Source organism: Neltuma alba, unplaced genomic scaffold, assembly GCF_004799145.2.
Source record: "Neltuma alba isolate B1F8T4 unplaced genomic scaffold, ASM479914v2 tig00010924_pilon, whole genome shotgun sequence".
Taxonomy (NCBI): domain Eukaryota; kingdom Viridiplantae; phylum Streptophyta; class Magnoliopsida; order Fabales; family Fabaceae; genus Neltuma; species Neltuma alba.
The window spans coordinates 313,747-333,704 of record NW_021635700.1 but is presented as its reverse complement, the minus strand read 5'-3'; the positions used below and the strand labels follow the sequence as shown (position 1 = coordinate 333,704).

General features: G+C 33.2%; 2 protein-coding genes across 2 annotated transcripts; both read left to right on the top strand.

The window, feature by feature from the left end:
• The first annotated feature begins 1,888 nt into the window (after positions 1-1,888).
• LOC114759986 (elongation factor 1-gamma) lies at positions 1,889-5,225 on the top strand. The gene is made up of 8 exons (XM_028949231.1): positions 1,889-1,950; positions 2,109-2,153; positions 2,867-3,016; positions 3,094-3,154; positions 3,239-3,291; positions 3,438-3,539; positions 3,940-4,450; positions 4,587-5,225. Exons 2-8 carry the CDS (start codon positions 2,145-2,147, stop codon positions 4,964-4,966), a joined length of 1,266 nt encoding a protein of 421 aa, XP_028805064.1. The 5' UTR covers positions 1,889-1,950; positions 2,109-2,144; the 3' UTR covers positions 4,967-5,225.
• A 10,529-nt stretch (positions 5,226-15,754) lies between these two features.
• LOC114759966 (40S ribosomal protein S13) lies at positions 15,755-18,224 on the top strand. The gene is made up of 5 exons (XM_028949212.1): positions 15,755-15,854; positions 16,005-16,077; positions 16,440-16,578; positions 16,677-16,863; positions 17,899-18,224. The coding sequence occupies exons 1-5, from the start codon at positions 15,832-15,834 to the stop codon at positions 17,930-17,932; spliced, it is 456 nt and encodes a 151-aa protein (XP_028805045.1). The 5' UTR covers positions 15,755-15,831; the 3' UTR covers positions 17,933-18,224.
• Positions 18,225-19,958: the final 1,734 nt, after the last annotated feature.

Sequence of the window (19,958 nt, the reverse complement as noted above, 5' to 3'; positions counted from 1 at the left end):
CTCGTTTCTAGGCAGACTACTGGATTGGTAATCAGGGTCCGCTAAAACGCCTTACCTCTGCACCTCTTGAAGATTATGATTTACAGGCAACAATATCCCAGTTTATAACCCCAAATGGCCAGTGGGACCGGAGCAAGTTCGAGAACAAACTCCCCCGAGAGACTGTAGAAGAAATCATGGCAGCGCCAGTACCCCTACGAACTGATCCGCCAGCAAAGTGCTATTGGCACCTAGAGAGAAGTGGTGAAGTTTCAGTTAAATCAGCCTACATCCTGCTCACTCAGAATGATTTAAATGAAGAAGAAAGTAAATGGGTGTTAGCATGGAGATGGCCAGGACCGAATAGAATTAAAACATTCCTCTGGCTAGCCATAGGAGGAAGGCTGCTAACTAACAGCGAGAGAACCAGACGACACATGACGAGTAACGCCTTCTGCGGAATCTGCAACTCGGGCACGGAAGACGTGGACCATGTTCTAAGACGATGCAGGCTAGCGGTGGAATGCTGGAAGCTAATCACGCCTTCCTCACACCTGACACGCTTCAGCATGATTAATCTTTCAGACTCGTTTCAGGAAAACCTCAGCTGTAGGAAGACCAACCCTCAATGGTGTGTCTTATTTGGAGTTATATGTTGGAGGTTATGGAACGCTCGCAACACCCTTATCTTCAGCAACGAGAGGACCCACAGTTTCCGTTTGATCAATGAGGCCATTTCTTTCACTGATCACATTATTACTGCCAAGGACTTCCGTAGCCAACTGAACTGCCTTTGAAGTCTAGTGCCCTGTCTTTCTTTTAATTCGTTTGTTGTTTTTGTTGCTTTCGAGTTGTAGGCTCCTTGTACATATCTTTGTTTTAATGAATTCCTTTTTACTCAAAAAAAAAAAAGAAGTATTATCTTAGGATTCGCTTTCAAGGGAGTGTTAGGATTAGTTTCGAAGAATAATTTTTGAAGAAAATAATAAAAAAGCTACTTTGCAAATTGATTTCAGAAGGATAGATTTTGTGGAAAATGTTAAAAAAATTTGACCTCTAAATGGGGTATAATAATACAGGGAGCATTGCTTTTGAATTTTGATTCATAACATTAATTTACGATCAGGAAATTTTAAATGTATGGACACATAATTTGAGTTGAACATATCATATTTATTATAAGTAGTAAACAAAGGCCAGTTTTCACTTCAATTATAAAATATCAATCTATCAATTGAGCACCACTACCAATATGATATTGAAAATGAATTGGAATATTAGAAAATGATATTAAATAAAAAAAATTAATCTACATATTTATATAATATGAACCATTAGGAGCTATAGATATTAAATAACAGCACCAAAAAAAAAATATTAGGAGACATTTGTGCGGAAGTTATGACCACACACATGACATAACATTTATAATTATATTAGAAAGTATTGTGATTCTATATGTGATTATTTTCTATTTTTAATTAAAACTTCTATGCTAAACTTTTGTTTAAACCCAAAAATTGAAATGAACTTTAGTTATCACTTTCTTCAAGTAACATAATCAATCAAGTATAAGAGCGTTCATTGAATTAAATTGACCGTGTTACTTAAATGGTTTTCAACCCTTTTAAAAGAGTCTCTATTTAAAAACAAAATTAATTGTTTAAAAATATGAAAAATATTAATTATATTATTATGATTATTATTTAATAAAATTTAATTTATTTTTTAGACACAGGGAAACCATTTTAAAGGTTTTTTAGATTTTTAAACAATTAATTTTGTTGACTTTTAATTTACGTTCTGCCAAAACCGTCATGCCCGCTGGACATATCCGAGTCCGACCCACTGGGCGGTGAAGTTGCGGTTCGTGCTTACGAACACTACAAAACCCTAGCCTGCTTTACTTTCAGGTCTCACTCCTCAACTCTCCTGGGCGCAGCACTTGAGCTTCGGAAGAACGCCGGCACTGTAAGACCTGTCCCAGTTTCCAGTCTCTATTTCTCTTTCAATTTGTTTGCATTTTGATGAGAACTTGCCTTCTCTTACGAGCTGAATTTCTCTTGGATTCAATGTTGTTTTAGTCCTGGGTATTGACTCATTGGCTGCTCTTTGTTCTCTGTTATCAGATCTTGAATAAGGGCGGCACGTTTTTCTGTGAAGCCATGGCGCTGGTGAGTTATATTGGGGTTCTCAGTAATTTTCTGGAACAACTCAAATATGAAAATCTTGCTTCCCTTGATTGAATTGGTGCTGATCTGGTTTTTCTGATATTCATAATAGCACAATTGTGCACGTACGGCAATATGATTTATCTAATTTCTTGTGTTTGCTTTTCTTTCCCATAGTTTGGCTTAGTGTGAGAAGTTAGTCTGAGAAAAAAATAATGGTAGGGTGATGGGTTATGGAAGTTAAATACCCATCTATTATTGTGTGTTGTAGTTAGATCATTGAATCCGAAACTTAAGTAGTAGGAGAATACCTGTCCTAATATATTCAGGAAGGACATCTATTCCGTGAACTGATAAATCACATCTGAGTTTCTTACAGACCGCTAGAGGGAAGCTAGGATCTATAGCAAAATGTTGACTATGGAGTTTCAACTGATATTCGTATAGTCAATTAGAGTGTTATTGAAAAGAATGCGAAATCAGCAATCTGTGTTTAAGTGCGTCAGTAACTTTTCATGTCTGAGTGTGATTATAAAATTGATGTTTTCAATTTTAATGAACATGAGACCATTGAATAACGATGGATCTACCATTTATAAATGTTTCTGTTACATCAGCACAATTTTTATGCTATGTTGCATTTGATTTCATCATCAGTTTCAAATCTAGCTACCAGTTATTTCTATCATTGATATGCTTGCTCGTTATGTGTCTAGATCCTTCATGCAGGGAAAACTAATAAAAATGCCTACAAGACTCTCATTGCCGCTGAGTACAGTGGTGTAGATGTTAAATTGGCACCGAATTTTGAGATGGGTGTTTCTAATAAAACTCCTGAATTTCTCAAGATGAACCCTATTGGCAAGGTGTGCTATATTCTTATTCTATATTTAGGAAAAGATGATTTTATTGTGAACTTATATAGGATACATTGTCCTTTCAGGTTCCTGTGTTGGAAACGCCAGATGGTCCAGTTTTTGAGAGTAATGCGATTGCTCGCTATGGTAAGATTGTTTATACAAAAAAAATGCTTTTATTGTTCATGTAAGGGGAATTATGTTTTAAGTGTTTTTGTTGTGTTGGTGCAGTTGCTCGATTGAAAGGTGACAACGCATTGTATGGATCTTCTCTAATGGACTATGTAAGTTTTTATGGGGATCAATTCTTTTTCTCATTCAGTCTTAATGGTTTTTTAACATTTATCTAGGCTTCTTACTCATAGATAGAGAGTATCTCTCGTTTGCTAATTCTTTTGTTCTGAACCTTGTTTTGTTTTTGATATTTCAGGCTCACATTGAACAGTGGATTGATTTTTCATCATTGGAGATTGATGCTAACATTATCACCTGGTACAGACCAAGAATGGGACGAGCCACTTACCTTCCTCCTGTAAGTTAGAAAAATTTTCCTTTTTATTTTTCATTTGCCTATGGGCTATGGAAGTGCTGCGATATTTTCATTATGGAGAACTGATTCTGTCAATTCCTATGCAAAATTGATTTTAATTATATATGATGGGAACCTATTATGGGTAACGAAAGGGTTTCTAGAGCTTTCTTTTTTTTTTTTTTAAAATAATTTTAGAATACTCTCGTTTTAAAATTGCAATCGTTGGGTTCTCTTGATTAGGAGCTTATTGTAAGAATTGGTCTATGATAGAGCACATTAGTGCTAGCTTCGATAATGCTTTTGTTGTTGTTTAAGATTCTTGTAATAGGTCTATTGTCTATTGATATTCTGATTCTTGACACTTCTATGGTTTGATCTGAAAATTTTGTCTTTAATGAAGGTTGAGGAAGCTGCAATTTCTGCGCTGAAGAGAGCATTGGGTGCATTGAACACTCATCTTGCTTCTAATACGTATCTAGTTGGGCATTCTGTCACCCTAGCAGACATTGTTATGGCATGCAATTTGTTTCTGGGTTTCACTCAGCTCATGACTAAGAGCTTCACCTCAGAGTTTCCTCATGTTGAGAGATACTTCTGGACGTTGGTCAATCAACCCAAATTCCATAAGATCTTAGGTGAGGTTAAGCAGGCTGAAAGTGTTCTACCCATACAATCCGCACAGAGGCCCAAAGAATCTTCTAAACCTAAGAAAGAAGCTCAACCAAAGAAAGAGGCTAAGAAAGAAGCCCCTAAAGAGACTGAAAAGCCCAAAGAGGCTGAGGTGGAGGAGGCACCCAAGCCCAAACCCAAGAATCCTCTTGATCTTCTTGCTCCAAGTAAGATGATATTGGATGAATGGAAAAGACTGTACTCAAACACCAAGACTAACTTTCGTGAGGTTGCAATCAAAGGTATTCTTGCTAGATTTCATTGAGACTATTTGTATAAATCAGAATGAAGCTTGTATCAAGTTACAAATGTACAAGGATGCCTTTATTTCAGAGATGGCATTTTCACATGTTTTATTTCCTGTTTTCTTTCTTGCAGGATTCTGGGACATGTATGACCCTGAGGGATACTCTCTTTGGTTCTGTGATTATAAATACAATGATGAGAATACTGTTTCCTTTGTGACTATGAACAAGGTTGGTGGATTTCTTCAGAGGATGGACCTTGCTCGCAAATATGCATTTGGGAAAATGCTTGTGATTGGATCTGAGCCACCATTTAAGGTGAAGGGGTTATGGCTATTCCGTGGGCAAGAAATACCACAATTTGTTATTGATGAATGCTACGACATGGAACTTTATGAATGGAGAAAGGTTGATATCTCAGATGAAGCTCAAAAGGAGCGTGTCAATCAGATGATTGAAGATTGCGAGCCTTTCGAGGGTGAGCCTCTCCTAGATGCCAAGTGCTTCAAGTGAAAAATTAGTCCCTTGTTGGAAGGGCTTTTATTCGTGACGCTTCCTTTTTTGAGTAGAATTCGGTTACTTGTTTAATTTATAGTGAAGTATTAGCATTATGTGATTTGAGAAACATTAAAACCAAAGAGTTTTTGATTTTACCATCTTAATTTTGAGAGTAGAAAGACTCATGCGAGCGTGATGTTGGTCTCATTTTGAGTATAAATTTGTATGAAGCTGTGCTTGTGTTCTGGGATTAGAAGTCGGATAAATTTGGAATTCCATTCCCCCCCCCCCCCCGGTACTTAGATTAGTGGTCAGGGTTCTTATAGGATGAAGCATGGAGGTTCTTCCTTGTACCGTAAAGCACATGAGCTTCTTCCTTATGTGGAAGGCACGCTTCTTTTTTTCTTTTGGGGAAAAGAAAAAATGATAATATTAAATGAATTGGAGTTTTACATAGTACAAACACTTAGCTTACAAATAAAATGCTGAAAAAAACCTAAGAAAAGAAGACAGAGACAACATAAAAACTACTAAATGCATGCAATAAGAGAGATTGGTCATGCTAGATTATGCTGGTCTAAGTGGGAGGATCCATTGAAATGGGGATGAAGCAGCTGTTGACACAAGTAATTGTTAACGAAGGTCTTGATGCTGCGTCGAGGAGATCGGAATTGTGGATCGAAAACGGCGAGGCTCTAAAACATTGATTAATAAAAGAGATGCCAACTGTAGAATGACTTTTCCATAAAAACTCCTTTAAGGACAAATCACGATGCCAAATGGTGCCATGACAGTAATGTTGTTTTTCCCTTTTATCCTTGTAAAAGAAGATGTCCCATACCAAATCATTGAGAGCAATAGGAGAACCAAGAGGAGGGTTCACAAGACAACAGCTGCTAATATCTTGAGCTTGCTCCATGAAAGCTAAGGTAGAGAAAGAATGCAGATTGAAGACCTCTTTGATTCTGATTAATAGAGGATTACATTTACCCTCATGTGAAGCCAGATTTCTTTTCCTCCATATAATATTGAGTACACAAATGATTCCGCATACCAAGGAAGACTGACCACCTCTATGAAGATGAATAAGAGTATCTTTTAACCAACTCTTAAGTTCTGAAAAATTAGTTTGTGGGACTCTTATTGAAAAGCACAAAAACCAGAGAGATCTAGTAAGTGGACGAGAAAGAAATAGATGATCCAACGTCTCTTCTACTACACATCCAAAAAGACAAGTTCTTCAAGTGGTGATGATTTAGAACATCATCTGAGGGCAATGTACCATGCAAGAGCTTCCAAATTAATAGAAGGTGTTTCAGCGGGAGAGGAACCTTCCAGATGAATGTCTAAAAATCATCAGTTCTATTACCATCAAGAGAGAGGAGATGAGAGTACTTATCCTTGACCTTATAAGAGCTAGAGATATTGCCACTCCAAAATAACTTGTCAGAGGAATTTAAAATGAAAAGTGGGGTTGCAAGGATTGTACTAGCAATTTCTGTGAAATACAAGGTGTGAACTAGCAAAGAATTCCATTTAATGGAATTCCAAGAAAAAGGAACATGCACTGAAAGATCAGCCACAAGATGAGTATTCATCAAGGAAGCATAGTCTTGCTACATGGGTCACCTATTGAAAATCATTTTGGCTTTTACCTTTTGTTTTAATGGCCTCAGCCAATTTTGAAGTTTGAAAGTTTCTTTCCTCTCATTTCTTAGAACATTTTGGCGAACATATTAGGTTTGGGTATCTATATGTTAAAAATCATTCTACTTTTTAGTTGTTAAAAAGCTTTTGTTTTTTATCTAATATGAACAAATTAAGCAATGCAAGGCTTGTGTTTTTGATTTGGTGTGTGCTGGTGATTTAAGTTGGAGTTTCGCCATAGGTAGATAAGATGATAATGGGTGCTCTATTTTTAGGTATATTGTGGGTGGGCTGATAGTTGGTTTGCTTTGTTTGAGTATAGTTTAATAAGAATAGATTGAAAAAAAAATGAAGGTTGGTATGGGTAGAAACTTTTACTACGAAATGAGATATTATTTTATCAATATAGGTTGAAGTAGTTGTCAATGTGGCCACAATATTTGTCAATATTGTTACTTCACTTGTTAATAATGACTATGTGATGCAGGTTCACACTAAAGAAGATGAGTATTTTTGGAAAGCATCTATGTTGTTTTTTCCCCTATATAGCAGGTAAGTTTATAAGTGATGGAGAATATAATATATGTGTCAGGAGTAGTGTAAGAACAAGAAGTGTAAAGAATGACACAAGTTATACAAAGTTAAAGGAAATTATATCACCATTATTTCTTAGAAAAGAAAGTAATTCCTTTGATATGAAATTCTTAGTTGTGTTTTATAAAAATACTTTTATGGTGTTAGTAGATGGTAAAAAGGTAGAGCATTTACTAAATTTAAATGAAGAAAGTGGTCATGTGCATATAGAAAAGAATGGAAACAACAACCATATAGATGTAGTGAGGGATGATGCAATGAAAGAGTAGGATGTGTAGGTTTAGTTTGTACAATTATTTTCTATTCTCATTTTTTGCTATGTAAATTATTACTAACATACTACTAAGTTGTCATTATATACACCATAACTTGTCTTTTGGAGGTGTAAATCGATTGTCTATATTTCCACTTAACCTGCTTAATGAGATTAGAGTGCCACCATCAATTCCATGTGCTATGAAAGGTGTAATGAGGCTGGACATAGTGCCAAGATAAGCAGAACCCAAATCCTAGTTGAGAACTTGTTGTGTAAGCCTTTTTTTTTTTTTTCTTTTGCATGGTTGTGAATGGAACTTTTTATACCTGTGACAATACATCCTAATAATTAGCTTGGTATTAGATACATGTGACTCATGTTTTTTTAGAATGGGTTGTGAAATTGGTAAAACTACATGTATATGAAGCTGTGAATGAAAGTTGGCTATAAATAGTATGTTCAATTATGATGCGCAATCAATTGTAATTTTCTGCACCTTGCATTGTCAATACATGCTTCCCTACTTGTCAATTATTGTACTATCATTTGTCAATCTATCTACTGATATATGGTTGATTATAATGTCATATGATATAGGGTCGGTTATAATGTCATATAAGATCCCTGATAACACACTTATCATCACTGATATGAAATTATGTAATCACTTGTCATTCACTACACCTTGACTTGTTACTGGTTGTAGTTAGACTTGTTATTAGCTTCACTATCACTCATCAATCATAACATTATGACTTGTTAATTGTTGGAATTATCACTTTTTAATGGCATTCAATTAATATAACTTTCAATAATACATTCTAGGTATAATGAGTTATAATGTGCTATGATATTTATATTTTAAGATATACATATATATATATATATATATAACTCAATAGCAAATTGGAAATGAAGAATATCTTTAGTTGTCAATGTTTTCTATATCAGTTTTTAATATCTACACTCTACATTTTAGTAATTGCAATGTCACTTGTTAAATTTCTTAGTGATATGTAATTTATATTTTTTTTGTTTAACATGTAAGTAAATAAATGCAATTCAATATAATTGGACTAGTTCTTGCTATATGTAACATGTTGAAACATGAATGTTGAAAAATAAAGTAGTCATGTTATATACAGTTTAACATAATTGGATTGGTTCCTATTATAAAATGAGTTGTCAACTAAAAGGCTAGTCCATAATTGTTAATATCTTTATCAGCACCATAGGCATCTGACCTTGAGCTCTTGTAGTTCGTTCCTTGAATACCATGGCATAGTAAATCTTACATTATCACAAATAGTGTCATCTCACCCATATAGCCATGAGAAGACATGAATGCCACACTAATCACTTTAAACAAAATTTAACATGTAAGGATCATGTGAACCTTATTGCAAACTACAATAAACGAATTAATTCAGTCTAATAAATAAATTCACGTATCATACTAGACAAAATGATATGTAAATTGTAAAACTGTATATGAAAATGGAGCAAACAAAATAAAATTTGAACATAAGACGCCACCGAGCACTACAACATAGACTTTTTCAAAACGATATTTTGAGATTATAAATTAATAGATATGTTTAATCCCCCACTATGAATGTGTACAATAAAATAATAGGAGACAAAATCTAATTTGAAATTTATTCTATTGGAGAAATTTATTTAAAAAACAAAGAAAAGAATAGAAACAAGGTATAATAATCTCATGCTTGTGAAGAGGTTGCCATCGAAATATAATTCATTAGCAAAAGCTGCTTGTGAAAAGAATGAATGGACTTGTAAAACAAATAAAACAAGTCATATTATTTGCATAATATAATATACATATATACTTTAACAACAAAAAAACTACACGTATCTTACTAATATTAGAAAGGGAAAAAGCAAATTTCTTATGACTATCAAATTGCATATCTTATAGTAACTACATATGAGTAGTCTACCAATTGTAACTATATAAGTATTTTGTGCATAGCTAATAATAAATCATGTATTACATAAAACACTAAACTGCATTTTTATTTCTCCATGATTTTTTTATGCTATAGTTGAAATGAGAAATTATGAAGTATACTCTTATCAACAGATTAGGGGAAAAAACCCACTTCATGTATAATGATTAAACATGTTGTATAATATTGCATACTTTCTCCCTTATGTTGATTTTTTGTACTTCTTTTAATTTCATATTTAATAATTATTCAAAGATTATCATATGAAAAAAAATTTGTAAAAGGTTTCTTTAATTTTACATGATAGCCTTTCTTTCTATACTATCTGGCTATCGAGAAGATAAAATTTTCTCATCATTTTCTGAAGAACACAATTAAAATAATAATGCCAATTAAAATTAATTAGACACTTTTTAATATATATTTTGTGTTAAAAATTTTACTACGAATTATGATGGAGAGAATTTTTTAAAAATATATTTGATAAATATTTTTTTTAGGCTTTTTAATTTTATACTTAATTGGTTCATTACTTTCGTATTTTACAATATTAATTAAGTTGGCAAAAACCAAAAAACTTGAACCTTTTTTAATATCTTTCTATTTAAGAGAAATTTTGGTATATTTTTAAGAATGTTGCACTTTTTTTTTCTTTTGCATCTCCTTTGTTTTATATTAACCGGTATCAGAGCTTGATTCTCGCTTCTCTTCCACTGTCGTTAAAGCCTTTTAAAATTAGTCTCTTTAATATCTCCAACATACATCAATTAGTATCAAAGTCACATCTTTATTTTTTATTTTAACTATCGTATAAGCCTTTCAAAAACTTGTTTTGGTCTCATCCATCTTGTATTAGTTGATACCGGACCGAAATTTCTACTTCTCCTCTACTTGCATAAACATTCTAAAATCAATTTTGTTTCTTTTGAACTCCAAATTCATGAAATGTTACAATACTGCTATTAGAAGATGGGTCTGTCATTGTCAAGATTTGTAATTTTACAAATCGATAAAACAACCCAGGCCATATGAGTCTAGTAGAACTATTATCTAAAACTATATTTGTAAGTAGTAGAACAATAAATTTCTTTTTATACATTTAATTGCATCAACTAATAATTAAAATACTTTTATGATGCAAACAATTGTATAAAAGAGTTATGAGCTAGGCTATATGTGACGGGCTCCTAAGCAATTTAAGGAACTAACACTGCCTTCTACATGGCGTGACCTTGCTCAATAAGAGCTGGATTTAACAGCACAAGATTCTAATTTTGAAGTGTTTAACTTAGGTTATTTGTTTTCATAAGTTTTTATTCAAAAACACTTGATTCGGAAAGGAAGTTGCTTCAAAAAAATATCCTAGAAGATCAAAGGGAATATTAGATTGGACTGCCAAACAAGGATGAGTTTAGAAACTTGATCGGGGACGTGATAAAATTAAATACTGATACTAGGTATATATGTGATTTGGTTTTGAATTTGTTTGATTTGTATAGAATTTGACTGATAAAATAAATTGTGTTTTAATGATTTTTGGGATTATAATGAATGAAAACATATTACATTCCTTATTTTAGATTCCTGAAAAAGCATTGAGGCTTTTATGCAGAGCTAGTGACTTCTTATGCCAAAAAGCAAAAAATATAAAGACTTTTAATGATCATAATAACGAGTGGCGTGAACTTATTAGGGTCAAGAGAAGTCCATGGTGGGATATCAGGGATCCATTGTTCAAAAATTTGTTTTAGAAAGATGATAACGATGGTCGAAGAAGAATTTGTTATTTGAATAATATTGTTGACCTGGTATGTTATAATAAGAGTTTATATTTTCACCTTAAGAGTTGGCCTATAGATTTTCAGGTAAAAGTTTTAAATTATTTTTAAAAATAATTCATAATATATATTAGCGCACACATATCTATATTCAATATTCTTTTACTTTTTTAATTTTTCAGGGGAAATATGACAAGCTTGAATCACGTGTAGAACATTTGAAAGACAGATTTCTGAAGCTGTTCACTATAGTTTTAGCAACTCTAAGAAGTCATGTGTAAAGTGCCAAGCACTTTCATAATTATTTTTACATCAATCCTTATGTAGGCTCCTCATTTTGAGGTGATGTTGCTTTTTCTGAGTAGAGGACATGAAAGGAAGTATTGACATTCCCTGAAGTATTATAAATTATATTTTAAATGGGATGTGACACTGAGATAGTGTACTATTCTAGAATTGAAAGGCTGAAACTAGAGAATACATCTAGTAATATCAGTATGACAATATTCCATGGATTAAAATTTTCATGAATTATGCTTAACCTTAGCATTTAGAAAACTTCTAGGACCACACCTCTACACAACAAAAGAAAAAAATAAGTATTAAGAATTCAAAATAAATATTAATTTTTTATGATGGAGAGAATTTTTAAAAAGTATATTTGGTAAATATTTTTTTAGGCATTTTTATTTTATACTTAATTAGTTCATTACTTTCGTATTTTACAATATTAATTAGGTTGGCAAAAACGAAAAAAACTTGAACCTTTTTTAATGTCTTTCTATTTAAGAGAAATTTTGGTATATTTTTAAGAATGTTGCACATTTATTTTTCTTTTACATCTCATTTGTCTTGTATTAACCGGTATCAGAGCTTGATTATCGCTTCTCCTCCACTGTCGTTAAACCCTTTTAAAGCTAGTCTCTTTAATATCTCCAACATACATCAATTAGTATCAAAGTCACATCCTCTTTATTTTTTATTTTAACCCTCGCATAAGCCTTTCAAAAACTTGTTTTGGTCTCATCCATCTTGTATTAGTTGGTATCGGACCGAAATTTTGTGCTATCAAGATTAGAATCTTGTGCTATATCAAATCTAGCTCTAATTGAGTAAGGCCATGTGATGTAAAAGGCAGTCTTAGTTCCTAAAACTGCTTAGGAGCTCGCCACATATAGCCTGCTTGTTACTTCTTCATACATCTATTTATATCATGAAAATACTTTAATTATTAGGTAGTGTCATTAAATGTATTTAAAAAAATATATATATCTCTACAGACTCATCTGATTTGGGTTGCCTTATCGATTTGCTAAAATAACAAATCTTGATAACAATAGACTCATCTTCTAATATCAGTATGACAATATTCCATGGATTTAGATTTCCGTGAGTAATGCTTAGCCTTCGCATTTGGAAAACCCCTAGGACCACTCCTCTACACAACAAAAGGGGGAAAAAAAGTATTAAGAATTCAAAACAAATAAAAGTACATAAAATGAAATTTTCAAATAATCAAAGAAAACTTTACGCACCTCATCAAATCTTGAGCAAATTTTTCACGGTACTCCTTCCTAGTCAGAAGTCTCTCTTGGTTTTTTGGAATATACAAAAATGTGTCCAGTGAGTAGGTAAATGGTTTTAAGATCAAATGCCGAGATGAAGGGAAACGGGCATGCAACTGTATAAGATTTTGCTATCCTTTTCTCGAGCTTATAATTTCTAGTTGTTCATCAATGTTATTATTATCATATTCTACAATATTTATGCAGATGTCATGCGCCCCTAATTCCTCTCTAAATATACTAAGGTGAGGCATTCATAGATCTACAACAATCAATGGAACCAATTGATCTCCCATTTAAACTTGTACAAAAAATGAATAGGACACTGAGATAGTGTACTATTCTAGAATTGAAAGGCGGAAGCTGGGGAATACATATGGTAAATATGATTTATAATGCCAATTAAAATTAATTAGACACTTTTTAATATGTGTTTTCTGTTAAATTTGACCGCGAATTATGATGGAGAGAATTTTTTAAAAGTATATTTGGTAAATATTTTTTTTAGGCATTTTAATTTTATACTTAATTGGTTCATTACTTTCGTATTTTACAATATTAATTAGGTTGGCAAAAACGAAAAAACTTGAACCTTTTTTAATGTCTTTCTATTTAAGAGAAATTTTGGTATATTTTTAAGAATGTTGCACATTTATTTTTCTTTTGCATCCCATTTGTCTTGTATTAATCGGTATCAGAGCTTGATTATTGCTTCTCCTCCACTGTCGTTAAACCCTTTTAAAGCTAGTCTCTTTAATATCTCCAACATACATCAATTAGTATCAAAGTCACATCCTCTTTATTTTTTATTTTAACCCGCCATTATGAATATGTACAATTGAAATGATAACTCACATGATGTATAAAGCATTAAACTATATTTTCGAAAATTTATTTTTCTATGAATTTTCTATGCTACAGTTGAAATGAGAAATCATGAAGTATACTTTTCTCAATAGATTGGGGGTGAGGGAACCCACATCATGTATAACAGTTAAACAAGTTTTATAATATTGCATACTTTCTCCCTCATGGTATTTTTTTTTTACTTCTTTCAATTTCATATTTAATAATTATTCAAAAATTATCATATGAAAGATGTTATTTTAAAAGCTTTATTTAATTTTACATGATAGCCCTTCTTTCTTCACTATTTGGCTATTAAGAAGATAAAACTTTCTCATCACTTTCTGATGAATACAATTAAAATAATGATCTCTAAGGTGTATAATTATATAACTCTTACTAACACAGAAACACGCACACACAAATGTATGACTTTTTTTTCTTTTCCCCTTTAAGAAGAAACTATCATCAAGATAAAGTTTAAAAATACAAAGAGATCGAAAAAAAAAACCAGCAGACAAAAAATATAACTAAATAATTATTGAGATTTAGGGATGGTTAGGTAAGGAATGGGATGTTACCACGGATTGTTGTGGTAGGAAAGCTACATTCTTCTATTCTCCTAGCTTTTTTTTTTGCTTTTCTTTACTATGATGTACCTTTTTAATGTTTTTTCATTGGTTTAGTCCCATCGAAAAAAATATATACACACATATAAATACAACAGCCTCTTCTACTCTATTAAGGGGGGGAAAAAGTAAAGATCATTTTTTTTGTTTGCCATAGAAAAGATGCAATTTGGAAGGAAGGTGGATGAGGAAGGGGCAAGAATCTTCTTGAACTTACCTCTTGAATCTTTAAGCTCTGCTACACACAAAAAATGAAAGAGAATAGGAGAGAAGCAAAGAAGCAGAGCATTTCTAGTATGGCTATTGAAAAAGAAGACAAAGTATACAACTAAGAAAGAGTTTGCTAGAGGGAGGGGGGAGAGAGTTGTTACTTTAGAAAAAGTGGAATGAGTTTTAGGCAACAAGTAATTAGGGTTAAAACCAACCACAATAAAAGTGAGAGAGCAGGGTGGGGACTTGCTTTCTTGTGCTGTTAAGAGGATGAAAGGAGACACCACAAGAGAGGGAAAGAGAGTGATAGGGAGAGCTGTCAAGTATTTTACAGAAAGATTGTACTACTAGTGAAAAAAAGAGAGGGGAAGAAAGTGAGAGAGAAAGAGAGTGGTGAGCATTGAGTAGCCACTATTTTGTATAATGGCTTGTTAAGTTATAAATTCTTGCGAGAATTGCATTAATGTCCCACAAGAGAGAAAATACAACAAAAAGGTCCTTAAAAATCTTTTAATTAATCATAAGTCCCAAAAGGACTCGATGCAATTTAGTAAAATGTGAGACTTTTTTGCCTTGGGTAATGTAGGCAGAAAAAACATTACAAATAGAAAGGGAGAACTAATTTCTTGCACCTTGAAACTCTTACGCATGAGAATGAAGCAAGCGCCCATTGATGGAGTTCTCAGAAAGTTAAACCTCCCTTTCTCACTCGATTGTTTTTGGGCTCTCAGACTGTCTGGTTTATGAATAACTGGAATGGATTCCAACCTAATAACGGTTGAACAATGGTCTAAAATAGCCCAGTCCTAAAATAGTTTTCACCCCAGAAACGAGTTGTTTATTAGTCCAACTAGTCCCATCTAACTCAATTTTATAAACATTGCTTGGTTGTTTCCCAACATTTCTCTAAAATTTCATTCGCATTCAATTTACATCTTAATATGTATATTTAGAAGATTTGTGGTAAAAAAGAAATCTCGGAATTTATAGTCTTATCTTTTATCTTGATTAAAAGTGAGATTTTGAGTAATACCCAAGGAATACATGAGATTTTGCGATTTAAATTTTTTTTTCAAAATGCATTTAATTTTATACTACATTGATTATAGAAATATATTTTTCTTTAGTATAATTAATTTTAATAAATGATATTTTTCATATTAACTGAATTTAGTTTTTAGGCCTAGAAGATAATAAGATGACCCATCATTGTTCGGTGGCTGTGGGCTTTCGGCCCATGTTTCAAAAGCCCAAAACATCATAAAAGGCAATCTAAAACCCTAGCTTCCGGCTGCTTAAGCTTGGCCGTTTGATTTTCTCGTCGTATCTCCGGGGACAGAAGGTGGCAGAGAAGCAGAGGCGTCTTCCTTGGCAAGTTAGGAATAATGGGTCGAATGCACAGTCGTGGGTTGGTTCTCTGATCTGTTTTAGGGTTTATCAAACTTTGTTTCAGTGTTTCTGATTGGAACAGAGTATTTTGATCTCATTGTGGGTTTTGAACATCTGACTTGAAGATTTTAATTTTATCTAAGTCTGTTTGATTTGTGTCTTTTGTCAGTAAGGGTATCTCTGCTTCTGCTCTTCCTTACAAGAGAACACCGCCGAGCTGGTTGAAGATCTCTTCCCAGGATGTGAGACCTTCGAATCCTTTTTCCTTTGGTTCAAATTTTCTACTGTAATTCGCGTACTGACATTTTGGATTCACACATACATTTGCTGGTAATCTTTATAAAATGTTTGATGTTTTGATAGTTGCACGTCATTTTCACGAAAGATTTATCTGTGGCTTCCACTCGTATTAAAAGCTAAATAATTGGATAATTTCAGTCTCTGTTAAGTCACTTTCGTGTGAAGGAATGTAACTTAGGTAAATGAAGCATTCTTTTGTTCCCTCTTATGTGTGAGTGGTTTTATGCACAGATTGGGATCTAATTGCATTTGTCTGTAGCTTTTTATTTTTACTTTGTCTGATATCTTGAGTGTGGATTCCTAGGTTGAAGAAAACATCTGCAAGTTTGCCAAGAAGGGTTTAACGCCATCCCAAATTGGTGTTATTCTTCGTGACTCTCACGGTATTGCCCAGGTGAAGAGTGTGACTGGTAATAAGATCTTGCGTATTCTGAAGGCCCATGGTACGTTTTATCCCTTGTTGATAGTTAAATTACGTAACTCTTGAATTTCTGGAATTTGTCTTTAGACAGTGAATATCATTTTTCTTTCTACTTTTTAGGTCTTGCTCCTGAAATACCGGAGGATCTCTACCACCTCATCAAGAAGGCTGTCTCAATTCGTAAGCATTTGGAGAGGAATAGGAAGGACAAAGACTCCAAGTTTAGGTTAATTTTGGTAGAGAGCAGGATTCATCGCCTAGCTCGTTACTATAAGAAAACAAAGAAGCTTCCTCCTGTATGGAAATAGTAAGTACTGCTACTTTATGTTTTGCAGAATGTCAAGATCTTATTCTAAGTGCTTACTTGATTGATTAATGCATGCGTCATTGCAGAGTTACATAAATGAACTTGTTCTGCTCCATGCATTGTTTGAAGTTTTTTGAAAACATGTTCAACCTCCTTTTTGTGACATTCATTATCTGTCATTGAGCTCCACTTTTGATCCGGATTAAATGACTATACCAAAAGCTTATGTGATTGGAGGGTGATGAACAGTTTTGGCGTCTAAGGCAATATTTTGGTAAATGGAAAATTTGATTTCCCAAGTGGGTAGATACTCACTCATAATTTGTTGGAATAAAAAATAAAATAACGTGTTTAAATATCAGTATATGTGAAAATATTTGAAACTCATGCCTTATTTTGTGAATAAGAGATTATATTTTTCCCTATAACTTAAGAAATAATTGAGGGATTTGTGGTCCTCATGTGACAAATTCAGTGACATGTTTGGGAGCTAGGATGCCAAAAGATGGTAAAGGAATCCATATGAGAAATAAGAAGGTGGGAGGCTGGGAGCTTTTACAACGATATTTTCTGTTCCCCGTGGATGGGAGAACTCTCACTTCAGGAATCCTCAAGATAGGGGAACTTTGAAATATTTTAAGAAAATTAGCAGAAAATCTTTAATGTTTGATCATCTTCCTGCCTCTGCTAATGACTCATGAACAGAGAATATTCCTTTTCAATATTTGCCATCCAGATAAACATAATCTTTAGAGATGGTTTGACAGTGCTTGGCTACAAACAAACATTGTTATTTTGTTTTGTATTCCTGTCTTTCTGTTCCTCAAATAGAGTTGTTAGAGTTCTTACCCATGTCAATGTGTTAAATCGTGTCTCGTTATTTATAAAACAGCATTGCAATCCTAGTCCCCGCTCTCTATCTCTCTGTCTCGATATTTGCTTTAATTTTTTTTCCTTCAAAAGGTACACGTTTGAAAGCAAAGGCTGTTTATTTTGTTGGTATTCTGATTCAGTTCTTTTTTTGTTTTTTTGCAGTGAGTCCACAACTGCCAGCACGCTTGTTGCTTAAATTGAGATGATTGGTGAAAGTATTGGTTACCCTAAATAGTGTTTTCTGCCAGTTTTAATGACAAATTTTGTTTTTGATGCTTGGCATATTTTGCTCCTCAGTGAAACTATTGAGGTTTATGTGATGGAACCTCACTGTTTTTCCTGTTGGTAACTTTTATGGTTGGTTTTGTTTGCTATCTAGCTAGTTAGCTGCATGCATTTTGTATAATTTCTTTATGGTTCTGAGTTTGTTGACTAATTGAGGACCGGGTTAAGAAAAATAGGAAAAATTAAACATTTGGTTTTTAAAATTTGCAACTTGTGCGCTATACTTAACAACAATGTTATTGGTTTTGAATTGATTTGTTGACGTAGTAATCGTTATTTACATGTTTGAAACGCCTATATCAGCAAACAGCGTGAAGAGAATTCAGTCAATTACCACTAGAATAGAGTGAAAAAGCCTCTAAATACACACCTAACAGGTAGCTGTGTTTGCCGGTTGTCGATATTGGTTCTAAGTAATTAAAATAACCTTGATGTCGATGCTTCATTTTTATGCGAGTGGGGAATGTCATTAGAGTTAATGAAGATAGACAGATAGACTTGTGCTTCCCAACTCGAGACACTGGCTTCGGTTATTGCGGAAGTGTAGGGAGTTGGGATCGTGAATGGACTTCAACCGTATTGATCTAAAGGGTCTAGAAATACAGTAGTTTAGGGCTCATTTGGAGTGATGATGGAATTTTTTAACAGCAGTTTTTTAATTATAATTTACAGAATATGAAATAAGCACATAAGAAAAATTTTATTACGGTCTATGTGAACATTTTTATAAACACATAAGCATCTACAGATAAGTACCGATAGGTGGTGGTTATCACTCATTTCACGGCCCAATAGATGAGGCTAGAATCCTCATTCATAAGAACTGGCATGTTTTGCTTAAACGTACATTGAGAGAAAACTTATATTTTACCAAGTGAAACCATATAATATTTGGGTAAAAACTTGGAAAATGACAGATAAAGAAGCTTCAAAATGTGAAATGCTAATTTGGGAAGCTAAGGAAATGTAATTACAGATAGGGAAGTCCTTCTCAAATTGGAATTTTGAAATTCAATGAAATGACAAAAATACCCTTTGTCTTTTTGTTTTTAAAAAAAACCAACCCCTCACCAGTGGCTGGCGACCGGCGACCACCTCCGGCAGCCACTGTTGTCGACTGGCCTCTGGCGGCCACCGACCACCTCTGGCCACCGGCGCCGGCCACCGGTGTGGTGGCTGCCGATGAAGGATTTTTGTGACATTTTTTTTTTTTTGGAATGGGATAATATTGGTTTAAAGTGGCGGGGGTGGGATTTGATCTCACAACCCCTTGGACACTTGGACCAACAAAAAAAAAGATGATCATTGGGCCATTAAAGATTTCTTAACTTTATAATGCAAACAAAAATATAAGTTAACTCTTTTTTACTGTGATTCCAGCCCATAACAACAATTTATCTAAGATGACAAGTCTTAATTGAGAAATAACAAGTCTAAATTTGATATTAACAAAGTAATTTTCCTTATACATAACAAGAAATAGCATATATGTTAATTAAAAATAACCATAATTTATTTGAAAATAACACGTCTTTACTGGAAAATAACAATTTATTCGGTATTTCTTGTTATGTATAAGGAAAAGTTGCCTTGTTAATATCAAGTTTAGACTTGTCATTTTCCAGTAAATACGTATTATTTTCAAATAAATTATGGTCATTTTTAATTAAGTACATGCTATTTCTTGTTATGTATAAGAAAAAATTGCTTTGTTAATATCAAGTTTAGACTTGTCATTTTCCAGTAAAGACGTGTCATTTTTAAATAAATTATGATCATTTTTAATTAATGCACATGCTGCTATTTGTTATGTATAAGGAAAAGTTGTTTTGTTAATATCAAATTTAGACTTGTTATTTCTCAATTAAGACTTGTCATCCTCAAATAAATTGTTGTCACAAGTTGGAGTCACAGTAAAAGAGTTAACTTATATTTTT